Source organism: Xyrauchen texanus, chromosome 9, assembly GCF_025860055.1.
Source record: "Xyrauchen texanus isolate HMW12.3.18 chromosome 9, RBS_HiC_50CHRs, whole genome shotgun sequence".
Taxonomy (NCBI): domain Eukaryota; kingdom Metazoa; phylum Chordata; class Actinopteri; order Cypriniformes; family Catostomidae; genus Xyrauchen; species Xyrauchen texanus.
Window position 1 is genome coordinate 13,173,624 of NC_068284.1, and position 13,594 is coordinate 13,187,217.

General features: G+C 38.1%; 1 protein-coding gene across 1 annotated transcript; it reads left to right on the top strand.

Moving 5' to 3' along the window:
• Positions 1-9,740: 9,740 nt before the first annotated feature.
• On the top strand, positions 9,741-13,358 carry kcnmb2 (potassium large conductance calcium-activated channel, subfamily M, beta member 2). Its single transcript, XM_052133221.1, has 4 exons — positions 9,741-9,790; positions 10,334-10,504; positions 11,939-12,134; positions 13,074-13,358. The coding sequence occupies exons 1-4, from the start codon at positions 9,741-9,743 to the stop codon at positions 13,356-13,358; spliced, it is 702 nt and encodes a 233-aa protein (XP_051989181.1).
• Positions 13,359-13,594: the final 236 nt, after the last annotated feature.

The following is a 13,594-nucleotide window of genomic DNA, read 5'->3' on the forward strand; positions in this document are numbered from 1 at the left end:
ATCACTCACTTTATTAATTTATTAAATATGATGTTGTGCAGTTTTTTTTTTTTTTTTTTTTTTTACCGTATTTGCCTCAAAATGACTAAACTACACCACAAATTTCCATATAAAATAAGATTTTTTTATGTTACATTAAATTCAGTGAAGATCTACATTACTCAATTTCATTCATGGGAAAACAAAATATTGTCATGCTTTAGGGGCAGATTACTGCCATCTGCTGGAAAACATGAAACTACATAAGTTTAGTCTTTTTGAATTATTATTTTTTTTTTTTACATGTTTTGAAGTGTACATTTTTTCATTGATGCCACATTACGATTACTGATCATGGAGTTACAAAGAAAAAGACTTAAGAGAGTAAGATTTTTGGTACCTATCATTATTTCAAACATCCCAATTCAACGCAATAACTCAGTAAATTACAACAACAAAAAAAAAAGTAAAGAAAACCAACAGCAATAAACAGAAATGAACAGGACTGAACAGGGATAATTCCTTTTGTGTACAAAAAATACATTATGCAGTGGCAAACTTGGCATTTTTTCAAGCATGACAGTTCTGCCAATTCTGTGAACTGAACAGCAATAATGAGCAGCAGCAAATAAAAAACAACCAATAAAGGGTAAAGAACAGTGTACAATAGTGAAGAATCATAAACTAGTCTTGTTTATGAGTCCACGCACACATAACAGAAAATGTTTGTGTTCTCCATTGTGGATGTGTTGTGGAATCACCACTTCATTTCTGTGTGTGTTCTGCATTGTGGCTGATTTTATTGGACAATTCCTATAAAAAAATGCTCTGTAATAGGGTCACCTATTCATTCCTGTGTGTGTGTGTGTGAGAGAGAGAGAGAGAGAGAGAGAGAGGAGAGAGAGGGAGAGAGCATGTGTGTTTCGCACTGTGGATGTGTTATAGTATCACCCCTTCATTAACGTGTGTGTGTGTGTGTTCTGGTTGATTTGTTGATTTTATTTGACAATAAAAATTTGTTTTATCGTCTCCCCATTAATTTCCTATGTGGGGTCAAATATCCTATGTGATTTTGTCACACCACCAGATTCCAGCTCAGTTTGTGTGTGTATGTGTGTGTGTGTGTGTGTGTGTGTGTAGATGGCAAATTTCATGCCACTGAGCTGAAGGAAACCATGTTTTGAAAAACAGCACAGTTCAAAAGGGGTCAAAATTGACCCCAACATTATATAAAGGTTAAAAATCTGAAACACCAGTAAATGAAGAACTGTTTCATGGGTTTATATCTCCTCATATATGTTATATCTTCCATAGCCTTAAAACAGATAAGGCACATTTCATCTGACCTAATTTAACTGCAGCTAATGACTGAACGCTTTTGTCTTCTGATGATGACACAACTACAGTATGTAACATATTAAACAGTCATTGCTAGCTCTCTTGTAAATGTAAAAATGTTACAGGATAGGACAGTGCTCTGAGTTCACATATCAAAATAAACACACACACACATTAGTCTACCTATCATTATGAGGACTTTCCATAGACGTAATGATTTTTATACTGTATAAACTACAGATTCTATCCCCTAAACCTAACACAACCCCTAAACCTAACCTCACAAAAAACTTTCTGCATTTTTACATTTTCAATAAAACATATTTTTTTTTTGGTCACACACACACACACATCTCTATCAGCGACTCTATTTCTCCACTTTCTCCGCCATTTTCAACTACACACAATTCGTGCGGAACAGTGATGTCATCAAGTTGACCCAGGTGAAACACAGGTGAAGCGTGTCCATCGACAGATCCATTCAGGTGCATTAGCAGAGGTTGTAAATGTGTCTGTTTGACACTTTGTTTTCTTGACCAAAACTAAAGTTCCAGATGCGTCATTAAACTTGAGGTGAACTGACCACAGTGCCAATTCTTCCTGGACATTGGGTGGCCAACATTACGGTTAAATTTTTTTTTTTTTAACAAGAACCGTTACACTCCTAGTTTACACACTAATGTTTGATTCATAAAAGCATGACAAGCAATATAAGTTTCAGAAACCCTACTAGAAAACATATCCAAGCAGTATAGCAGGTAAACAACTTCACCAAATGGATAAACATCCATCTAGACTGCAACGATGCTGTCCTGAACTGTGTGAGTGTTACTGAACTGAGCATAGTTAGTTTCTCCAGCCAGAACATGAGACAGCCGGCACTTCTTCCCTGTGTGTGCGGACATGACTTAATGACGCAAGGATGAATGTCACAAACCACTGATGTCACGCCAAATCGAACCTAACAGCTTAAAATACAAATCATTTTTATATGTTTACCATAGTGAATTGGGGCTAGTTAAAGACATTGTTTTGAACACTGATTGTTTGTGTACTCAATCAATAATGGACATTTGTAACTCAGGCTGAATTAAACTTACAATGTGATAAGGTCAAGATATAACAAAAATGTGGAAATAATGCCAATGAATAATGCCTATAGTAAGCAGTATACAGTGTATATACAGTATTCAGTAAGCAGTAAGTTAACAGTCCATTCCGAACATAACCCAACAAAAGGATGGTACGGTAGTTTAAAATGTATTTAATTCACAACACAACAAAACTAAATTAAATTAAAAAGATAAAAATAACAAAACAGAAACAATATTCTGATCCATTTAAAACAGATAAGAAGCTAAATCATCTGAAAGTGTGTTAAAATCCATGCGCTACATCAGGACCATTATGGTTTAATGTGGCCCATAAACCATATAATCAATGCACCACTGTAAGGGTTGAAACTGGCCAGCTCATCAAAATGTGAGTTCAGTTTTGACCATGGAAAGGTCATCAGCATTAGGAGTAAAGTGTGAGCCTGGTCTCACAATAACAGATGTACGGTTTCCAGACCGGTGTGTTCCAGAGTAGTGTTGTGAAACTTTGCATATGCTCTATTAACCTGAAATATGAGTAATGGACGGTATGAGGAGATGACAAACATAAATAGCAGAACATTTATAACTTCCAGCACAAAATAAATGTACTATATCTATAACTGGAAGGTCATTAGTGTTAAGACAACAACAACAACAACAACAACAACAGCAAATGGCATCAAACAATAACCAGATTATTTTAAATCCTTATATGTTGCCAGAAGATCTCCATCCATCCATACCTGGTTGGCTCCATGCCACACGATATGTGTGTGTTTGTTTCTTGATAGTATCTAGTTAACAATTGCACGTAGCAGTTTTTCTGTTAGACTACATTCATTGTAAGGACAGACAAAGACACAGTATACTGTATGTGTCATCCGCCTACTTAGATTTAAATCAACATTTCTCAAAAACGCTGTGCATTTGCATAAATATTAAAATCATGATTTTAGATATAAAGAGCCTTATTAGCATGAATGGGCAAAACCTTCACCCATATTGAACCACACAGTGGTAATGGAGATTTTTTGCTGAGTGAGTTTGTTTCACAGGTTTGTAGAAAAACAAAACAAAACTCCAACTCCAACAGAGACACCCTGTGGTGCAAACTGGCACTAAGTGTCTTACCCTGTGTCATAAGTTAATAAATACATTCTTCCTTAGACCAATTACTATATTCAAGATGATAAAAGATGAATAATAATGAATAATAAAATTAATATTATATTGAATGTGCAAAACATTTTAAACTTTAAATCTGATGCAGTTTGAAATGGCTGAACTCTCACATGACGTTCGTTCTTCTGTTGTAAATAAGTGCCGCTTCCGAATTCTAGCGTGAACTCGCCGACAAGCTTATGTCATGTTTCACGTCAGCTGCTCGCAGGAAGTGCTTTAAAGTTTATAACGTTTTAATTATCTATTTATTTTTTTCATTATTTATTAATGATCCATTTATCTTTTATTAATGATCTGATTTATGTCATTAAAAGTTTTGTTGACTGCTCAGCAGGTTCCTGGCTCATGCCGCAAATGCGACTGTAATACAGTACAACGTTATATTAGCCTTCATTGATAAGCATAATTGTAATGGCAACAGAAAGACAATATGTTCTCATTGAACTTATTATTTAAGAAGATATGTGTTACCACACAGTTTAAAAATTAAATAAATATGACTTAATTAAAATATGGTTAACAGAGGAGATTAGAGCGAGAGTGTGCAATGAAAGGTTCCCTCTCTCTTCCTCCTCCTCCTCCTCCTCTTTCTTCCTCCAATGGATGTTTCAAATCGTCTAGCCTTTAGTCTTTTTCAAGGCAGTAACAAATTGCATGGTGCATAATGGCAGTAAGGCTACTATAAAGATGCCTTTCTGTCTTTGTGTGATTCCTGGATGCGGTCGTCATCTCTCCGCTTCCGACGGCCACGGGCGCTGCCTCACGTGTCTGGGCAGCGATCACACCGAGGCAGCATTTGTGGGTGGTTCATGTTCTCATTGCGAGAATATGACCATGGCAACGTTGCGGTCGCGGCTTTCATTCTTCCGTGGGAAAGCCACTCTAGCCACCCCGCGCACTGCACCGTCTACCCACGGGTATGAGGCTGGCACGGCTGGCACTGGAGGAGATTTGGGGAGTTCAATGGGCGCGGTCTCGCTGGGTAATTCCTGAGTTCTTTCAGGTACGAACAGGTAGAGTTCGGAATACGGAACAGCTGGCCATGTGTAATGCTTGCGTACAGCGCATTTCCCCTCCCCTGAGGGGAAAATGTGCGCTTTTACCCCCTGTCGAGTTCACAAAGTCATGGACCCTGGATGTCCTTCCTCCCTAGCCCTGTGTTTCACGAACTGGGTGGAGGAGTTAGCAGCCAGCCCCTCTACGGGCTCTAATATGCCCTGTACTGGGATAGATGCTCCACAGGTGCCGATTACTCTGGTAACCCCTGTGATGTATATTCCGCGGTACGGTCTCCCTGTTGGCGGACCCGCATCTCCCTTGGGCAGAGCTCTCTCTGCCCCCGGTCGCTGTGTTTGTAGAGTTCCCCCCTCTTTCGTGGAGGGACCTACTACCGCGCCTCTTCCATATGCGGTTGCTGAGCCCATGTGTCGCATTGCCACATGTTAACCTCCCCTTTTGGGCAGGATGTGGTCTCCACGCTCCACTCACCAATTCTCATTGGCCTTTTCTCAAAGAATGGGAGATGTTCGGGGCTCTCAAGAGTGACCCCTAGTGCCACTACACTGACACAACGTCTTGTTCCCTCCATCAGGTAACAGAGGTTACGACAGTAACCATGATTAGCCCCCAAAAAACTTTAGGCTACGTGAGAGTCACATATGATTCACATAGTGTACATTCACGTTACATGTATTTATTGCACCACTTTCATTAATCTCTATGATTGAGTATCAATACAACAAATTATGTAATAGGTAATACATTTTGGTGCCTCGACAAGGTTACAAACAACTTCCATGTTTGTCAGTATTTCCACATTATTTTCATGTTGAGAACACCTGGACATACTGGCCAAAATGATCAGCTCTTTTGGACCGGCTCCTGTAACAAAGCACTTAAGCCATTGTAATGAGCGATCTACCTGCTGGCTTGAGAAACAATCATTTCTCCATTGTAAAATAACGAGCGATGTAAGTTAATATGATCGTAAAATCTTAAGATGCAACGTTATCAGGAAACCAAGCCCTGGTCTGGAAAAACAAGCCCAAAATCAGCCACTTGCCACACCAAAATAAGCCATTTTGGGTTGTGTGTGTGTGTGTGTGTGTGTGTGGTAGATTTATCAGCAGAGAAATCATAGGCATACAGTTAATTAACAGTAAAGGATTGTTTTAATACATATATGCTTCTCGGTCAAAACCTGGCAACATCAAATCTGTATTTATGCATCATATCTAACAATAATTCAGTGAATACTTTTTTACCTCTAATAATGCTTTCCTTGTATCTGGATTAGCCATGCATGGATATGTAGTAATTATCCATAATTGTTAAAAAAAAATTCTTCATTCACAGAATGTGACATCCACAACAGGTGATTAGACATAGAAATGTGTTTAGCAGTTTCATTCAGGAACAAAGTACATGTTTCAAAATTGTACTGTGATAAACCCTTTGGCCTTCAGTTTCGATATATAATGAGGTCCAGTAATAATGAAAGTTTGAGAACCACAGCAAGAGATATACAAATCTAACAATAGATATACTGTTTAAAATGTGTATCTGGACACTTTCTGGTACATTTCTTAAATTGAAGTGTGCCTATACCTTTTCGGGACACTGTACATGTACACAACAAATTGACTTGTCTATGTTTAGAAATGTGCACTATGTTATGATGATGAGACAGGTCTTTTTAAAGACCTTTCAAACATTTGGAACACGTGGCCATGCTGCTATAATAATCCAAACCATGGCAGAAAATACCACCAGGAACATTCTTGGAAAAGGCCAAGCAAATTTCTCAGAGGGCTGAATGGGCACATGAACAGAAGAAGCTCTTAAACACACGATTGCCAGCAACGTAAATGCACTCCACACACTGTTAAAACATACAAGTGTCAGTCTGGTTTGATTGAAATATTAGAGATTTTTATGTTTGATGTTATAATGTAATCTAGAAAATAATGTGGATGTAGCACTTTTCCCCCCAAAATAACTTTTTTAGTACATTTGTGTAGTCAGCCTCAGCGCAGTATAGAAATGGAGAAGTCAAAGTCGAAGATAGGATCATTTTGAGAAATTGGCTCTTTGCTGGGGGAAAAAGAGAAAAATGAAAAGATTTCACTCCATTCCTTTTATGACAAAATGGTAAAAGTGTTAAATTGATTCAGAGATAGTCAGAATTGAAAAGAGACCTTCAAAAAGTCCAATTATCATCTGTGCATTCAGACTGTGGCTTCTTGCACTTACAGCAGTTCTTGCTTCCTCTCATCAGTTTGCCATTGTGACAGAGTTATATATCTGTCATCTCACTGATATGTGGGGAATTTTCACCAGCAAAGAAACCTCTGCTGTTCTCCTGTGCTTCCAGGAGCTAAAATAAAGCCATGAATGATCTTGAGATGTTTGCTGTGAGCTACTGTCATTTCCACCAAATATTCTCTTTATCTTCAATTTAATGTATGTCTGATGCTTTCAGAAGCTGTACACAAAAGCACTCAACTGGTTTTGTTGTAGGGCCCAGATTTTACATTGGACATCAATTGGTGAACTACATAGGCCCTACATACTGCATATGTAAAGTTATCAACATGAAAAAGGCTGAATCAGAAAACTGACTATGTTATAATAGCTTCTGCTTCTGCAGAAATGTTATTAGTCTGGGTTGTATTTTCTTTTAACCTGCATAGTTTTGCAGATAGTCATGGTTTTCGAAGATGAGTGCATGTCACGCAACCTGTCCATGTTGGCTTGGCATTTCCCTAATTTGGTTAGTTTTGAGTCATTTGAGTCATAGAGTCATAGAGACTGATTTAATGCACAGACTATGATGTCAACAACAAAAGATGTGGGAAGTATTTTTATTTAGTTATCCTCACTATGCACAATTATATGGTTAGTTGTACTGTAATAATTTACAAAAAAGTTTCCATTGTTAAGGATTTATAAAGGGGTTCATTAATGACCAATTAATCATTTATAAATGCATTATAAATCATTAATATGCAGTAACAACATAAAAAAGACTCTATACTCTCGCATCACTTAGAATTTTAACGTACATGTCATAAATGCATAATAAATAAAAGCATTCATATTTATTTGAATCAAAAACATAAAATGCCGTTATGATTTGTCACTATGCAGCAAAAATAGACGAGTTATAGTGAGATTAAAAGGAGTTATGATGTCATTTAGCAGCAGTTCACTTTGTGTTTTTTTTATTGTTGTTTTGTCTCACTTGCATTGTCAGAATGATCTTGAGATGTTTGCTGTGAGCTACTGTCATTTCCACCAAATATTCTCTTTATCTTCAATTTAATGTATGTCTTTGTAATGTTGATGTCAAAAGAATGGTGCTACTCCCATGAGTGGTGTCCAAAATGACCTATTCCTAGTTACCTAAAGTCTGCTGCAAAAACACTTTTAAGGTCTTCATGCTTATTCATGTTAAAAATGATATTATTCATTTGCTCATGAAACTTAATAGAACCATAAAGTGTTACCACATAGTTTTTTCCCTGCTCTCCTTGACACTGTATCAGAACAGGTGCACCCACTAGTTGAGAACCACTGCAGAAGAGTAGCCACAAATCAAGTATGCAGGCTCAATGACAGAGGTTTGAAGAAAAATGGAGTGTAGTTATTTTTGTTCATCAGTTCTTCACCTCCATACGGGACAGTGGCAAGGTCAGGGTGTCCGGCCAGCTATGAGAGACTCATTCCACACAACATTTGGCAGAAAACTGCTGCCCTCCACAGTTCCACAAACTGGCACACTGCCCACCAAGCCACAAATCTGCCAGCGGCATTATCGAGTATTTTAACAACCCTTACAGGTCTCAGGAGGAGCGATAGAAGGTTGATGGTTATTGACCCAACATGCTTGCTTGAAATTTCATTGCTCTACTTTGACTCAGATCTGTCAATACAGGTAAGTAGAGAACCTTGGCCTTGCAACGGATATAAATGGTAAGCTTTAGATTAAATGTATTGATTAGACCATGCATGCTGTGTTTAAATGCTTTTCCTGTCTTCTGGAAAGTACTCAGACTGAGGATAGCAGAGCACATTAGGTGGAGGGAAAATGCTCTAGTAGTACATTTTCACTCATGTAGCTTTTTCATCAAAGATTTGTTTGATTGAAAATGGACTGCTCTACAAATCCATGTCAAGTTAGACTTTATAATATAATATAATCACTTTAGAAAATTGAATCTTTTAAAGAAACACTGTTCATGTGCACAATTTCTGCCATGATGCTATTAGTAGTAGCAAGGCAATCTTAAAAGTTAGGCTCCATCAACCCTCAACTCTATTTCTGACCTAATGGACAATTTTTCATGGGTAGTTTTATAGGATCTGAGAAAGATTTATAAAAAATGGTAGATTTTAATGGAAAAAGGCCTACTCAAACATCTCAACTGATATTATACAGGCATTTCTAAGTTTACCCATCAGATCCATAAGCTTTCTTACTGCTATCTTTGATTGAAGGCTTATTTAAGAACTGCAAGAATAACTCTTAAAGAGTTAAACCATTTTCTATGTTGATTTATGCATCACGGTAAGTGAGCGAATATTTAATGTAATTTTTACATAGTAAAACAAATGTAATAAGCAATCAATACTTGATTCTGCACCAATACTGTATTAAAAGTATGGCCAGACCAAATGTCATCAGTTAATGGAACATTTATAAGCTCAAATCAATGGGAGAAGACTGCAGCTTTTGTACATTTGCAAATTGAGCATTTCCAGGAGAAGTTTTATGAGGTTTGTAATATTATAGGCTTGGAATATAAATACTAGATTTTTACAGTTTCTTAAGAAAATGTGCATTGCTATGTGGTTGCTAGAGTGTTAGGGGTAGTTAGCGTGCTTATCAAGGAAGCTGCTACTTTGTCAGCAAAATAACAAACACCTGAATGTAACCTTCCTCTTAATACAGTCATAATCCACGCTGCCATGCTTTACCACTCATCTTCATTACACTGAGTGATACAGGGCAGTTGGCAGAGTTCAGGATATAAAGTTGTTGTTGTGTGACATCAGCCAACCATTTTTCTGTTATTAGGTCTTTCTAGAACTCTGTTCAGACTCTTGTCTTCTTCTAGATTTCACTAGCAGGCATCAGAAAATATGTTCTTTGTGAAGGGGGCTAAAACAACAAGAGTCACCCAGGAAAAAAGGTGTGTATACCTGTTCTACTCGTGAGATGGTATAGGTATAACACCAATTGGAGTGCCTGCAACTATATTCACAATTTAGCAGACAGACTTGAGTGCCTTATTGCTTTTATAAATCAACAACTTCATACAAGAAAATGTATGAAGTGCCATCCACCCACATACGTTGGCCCCTATGGCTTCTGCACAGTCATGTACACAGTGAGTGACTTTGCAGAAGCCATAGGGGCCGACATATGTGGGTGGATGGCACTTCATACATTTTCTTAATAAAATTATGTTTCAAAGAACATTTGTGTCCATAATGTGGGTGGATGGCAATGTCGGCCCCTATGGCTTCTGCACAGTCATGTACACAGTGAGTGAACTTGCTTTTTGTGTATTGACCAATCAGAATCCAAGACCTGATTCATCTGTTTTATAAATGTCATTAGCAGTGGCTCAAATCAGAGTTTCTTGAAAGTGCAATAAAGAGCAAAATATATGTACAGTATGTACAGTTCATGTTTTGGGATTCTTTGTTTCCTTTTGGACTTCTTGTCCTAGGATAATTCATAAGAGTCTTTGGGGAAATGAGCTGAAGGACAAGAGAAGAACAGAAACTGCTCTGAAGGCTGGGGAGGACAGGGCTATACTGCTGGGGCTGGGGATGGTGCTCAGCTCTGTTATGATGTACTTTGTCATCTGCATCACCATGGTGCGTGCTTACGCAGACAGGTAGTGTTATAATATGTCTAATTCAATATTAACTGCTTGTATTAATCATCAGTCTCTAAGTGAGACAGTATCTTCCCCACTGGAGATCAATTTGTTATCAGAGTTTTACACAATTTCAAATGTTTTTTGTTTTTCAGTTTATTAATTTCAATCACCTATTAGATATCATTTGTTTGAACTATGATGAGTGATTTTGTTTGATGGGGCGGCTGTGGCTCAGATGGTAGAGCAGGTCGGCCACCAATTGCAGGGTTGGTGGTTCAAATCCCAGCCCACATGGCTCCACATGCTGAAGTGTCCTTGGGCAAGACACTGAACCCCAAGTTGCTCTCAATGGCAGGCTAGCGCGTTGCATGGCAGCTCTGCTGCCATTGGTGTGTGAATGTGAGTGTGGATGGGTGACTGGGACACAGTGTAAAGTGCTTTGGTAACCTCTAAGGTTAATAAAAAAGTGCTATATAAGTGCAGACCATTTACCATGATGAGGTCACATACCCACAGTTCCATTTTATTTAGAAAATTTGCTAGTTTTCAGTTTCAGAGCATCATTGTTTACAAAGTGTGCGGTAATGGAGAGCGTTTTTGAAATGTTTTGTTTTTGGTGAGGGAAAATACCATTCTTGTGTGCCGTTCAAATTAAAATGTATTAGTGTGGATGTGGCCTTACACTCGTTTCCACCTGGTATTATGATGCGTCTAGGGTTATCCGATCACATGTGGTCAGGTGAGTCACCGCTGTTTACAGCTGATCACTAAATGTGTCTCCTGTGACCATTTGTGTTTGGATTTGGGGGGACTCTGTTTCATGATGACATACATAAATCACTATGTCAGTGTGTTACTGCATGATATTAAAGTGCAACAAAGTCAAAGAAAGTGCGAAAAAACAGTGCACTGTTTCCCCATATGCGGTTAAAATTTAATCGAAGCACAAAAGCAACATGTCAAGCAGAATTATCGGTTATTTTAGTGGATTACCTGTATTAAAGGAGCTTTGAGTGTTTGTGCTTATCATCTGTGTTGATATCAGACACACTATAGAAGATCCGTGAAGCTCTCGTGAGTCTGTATGTATCCACTTTTTCAAATTTCCTCTTAAAGCTCGTAACCAGCAAAGTTTTAACACTTGTTTTAGTGCAACGGTTTATTGACAGGTGAGGGGTGGATCTTCACTGCTGCCGGGATGCATAAAGGATGGATTAGCATTTACATATTAAATGCGATGTTGACCACATTCATATGTTGTTTTTGTGATCCAATAACAAAACGTTTTAGACCTTGTTTAGACTGTATTTAGGGCTGACCATGTGATTGGATCACCCAAAATGCATCTTAATGCCAGGTGGAAACAGGGTCTATGACTTAAAACTTTGTCTCTCCACCTAAAAGTGTATACCGGTATACTTAATTTGCTTCTCTTTCTTTTTCTTAAAGCGTATTGACAGATGAGACCACCTGCACTTTTCTAAACTCCACACTCACAAAGGATATCAATTGTTCATACAGCTGCGGCTCAGACTGCTGGAAAATCTCTAAGTACCCCTGTCTGCAGGTCTATGTCAGCCTGAATGCAACTGGACGCATTGGACTACTATCTCACAATGAGGAGATGCTGGATGTCAGCACTGAGGTGAAGCCCCCACTGAGGAGTAATCCAAGTCTCAATGGAGATCATTAACTTTGGGATATAAATCCTACCATAGGAAACATAAAAACAAAAACATAATAACTTAGCTTTTCCTAGACAGCAGTGAGACTAAGACACCATTTCCACCAGGTTTTAAGATGTGGTCAGCCCAAAAAACAGGTCTAAATGGGGTTTAAAACGTTTTGTGATTGGACTACAAAAACCACATCTGAATGTGGTCAAAAATGCATGTCACCACATCACATTTGAGGTGTAAATGCTAATATGTACTGTATGCATCCTGGCAGCAGCGAAGCGCCACCCCTCACCTGTCAATAAACCGAAAATTAAAAGAAACGGATGCATACAATCACAACAGTTTCACGGATATTCTTTAGTGTGTCTGATATTAACACAGATGACAATCACAAACACTCGAAGCTCCTTTAATACAGGTAATACACTAAAATAATGCATAATTCTGCTTGACATGTTGCGTTTATGCTAAGATTAAATTTCAACCGCTTCTGGAGAAAACACTACACCAATTTTTTCAAGATTTCTTTGTCTTTTCTGACTTTGTTACGCTTTATTATCATGCAGTAACACACTGACATAGTGATTGATGTATGCCATCATGAAACTATACATTTCTGTACTCTTACAGAATGATGACAACAAACATTTTTTGTTTTCTGTTTTAGTAGAAATGTCTAAGACAAAGTTGATACTAATATTAAATATTAACTGAGACCTCCAATGTTTCCTGAGCTTTGAAAGAGCAACCCCTTAACAATAAAAATGCACCCAAGATATCAAAATGCATCCAATGATAGCAAAATAGTATAGCATTGATTTGATAAATTATGGCTCAAAGCTTCAGTGTCACAGTGGACAAAAAAGAAAAGAAAAATAAAAAAGATTCATTTTGTTTTTCCGCAGTGTTTTTATGTGCCAAAATGCCAGAAGGACCACACAGCCCTGCGTGTTCTGATCCAGAATATTTCTGAACATCTAAAGATGCACCAGCAGGTCACGTGTTACCATGACTCCAGTGAGCATCAGGGCAGCATCCTTCTGAACCGCTTGTATGGAAGCACTTCAGTATTCCACTCTCTCTTCTGGCCCTCCAGCATGCTGTCTGGAGGAACCCTAATCATCCTTATGGTCAAGCTCACTCGATACCTCTCCATACTGTGTGAACAAATTGGCAAAGTCCCAAAGTGAAAGGGGCTCTGTGATTGACAGACTTAATCAAGTGGATTGAGAAACTTTTATTTCTCTGAGTGATTTTTCAGCCTACTACTGTTTGAGGATTTACTGGAAACTGGTATGTTAGTTTTCCAGACTGTGCTGTTGTAGTCACAACTAAGATTTCTCTGAAGTGATGCTCCATTCTAGAAGTTTGTGCTGTTTGGGGAAGGCCATTATCAAAGCTTTAATTGGCAATTGTTAAAGACCCC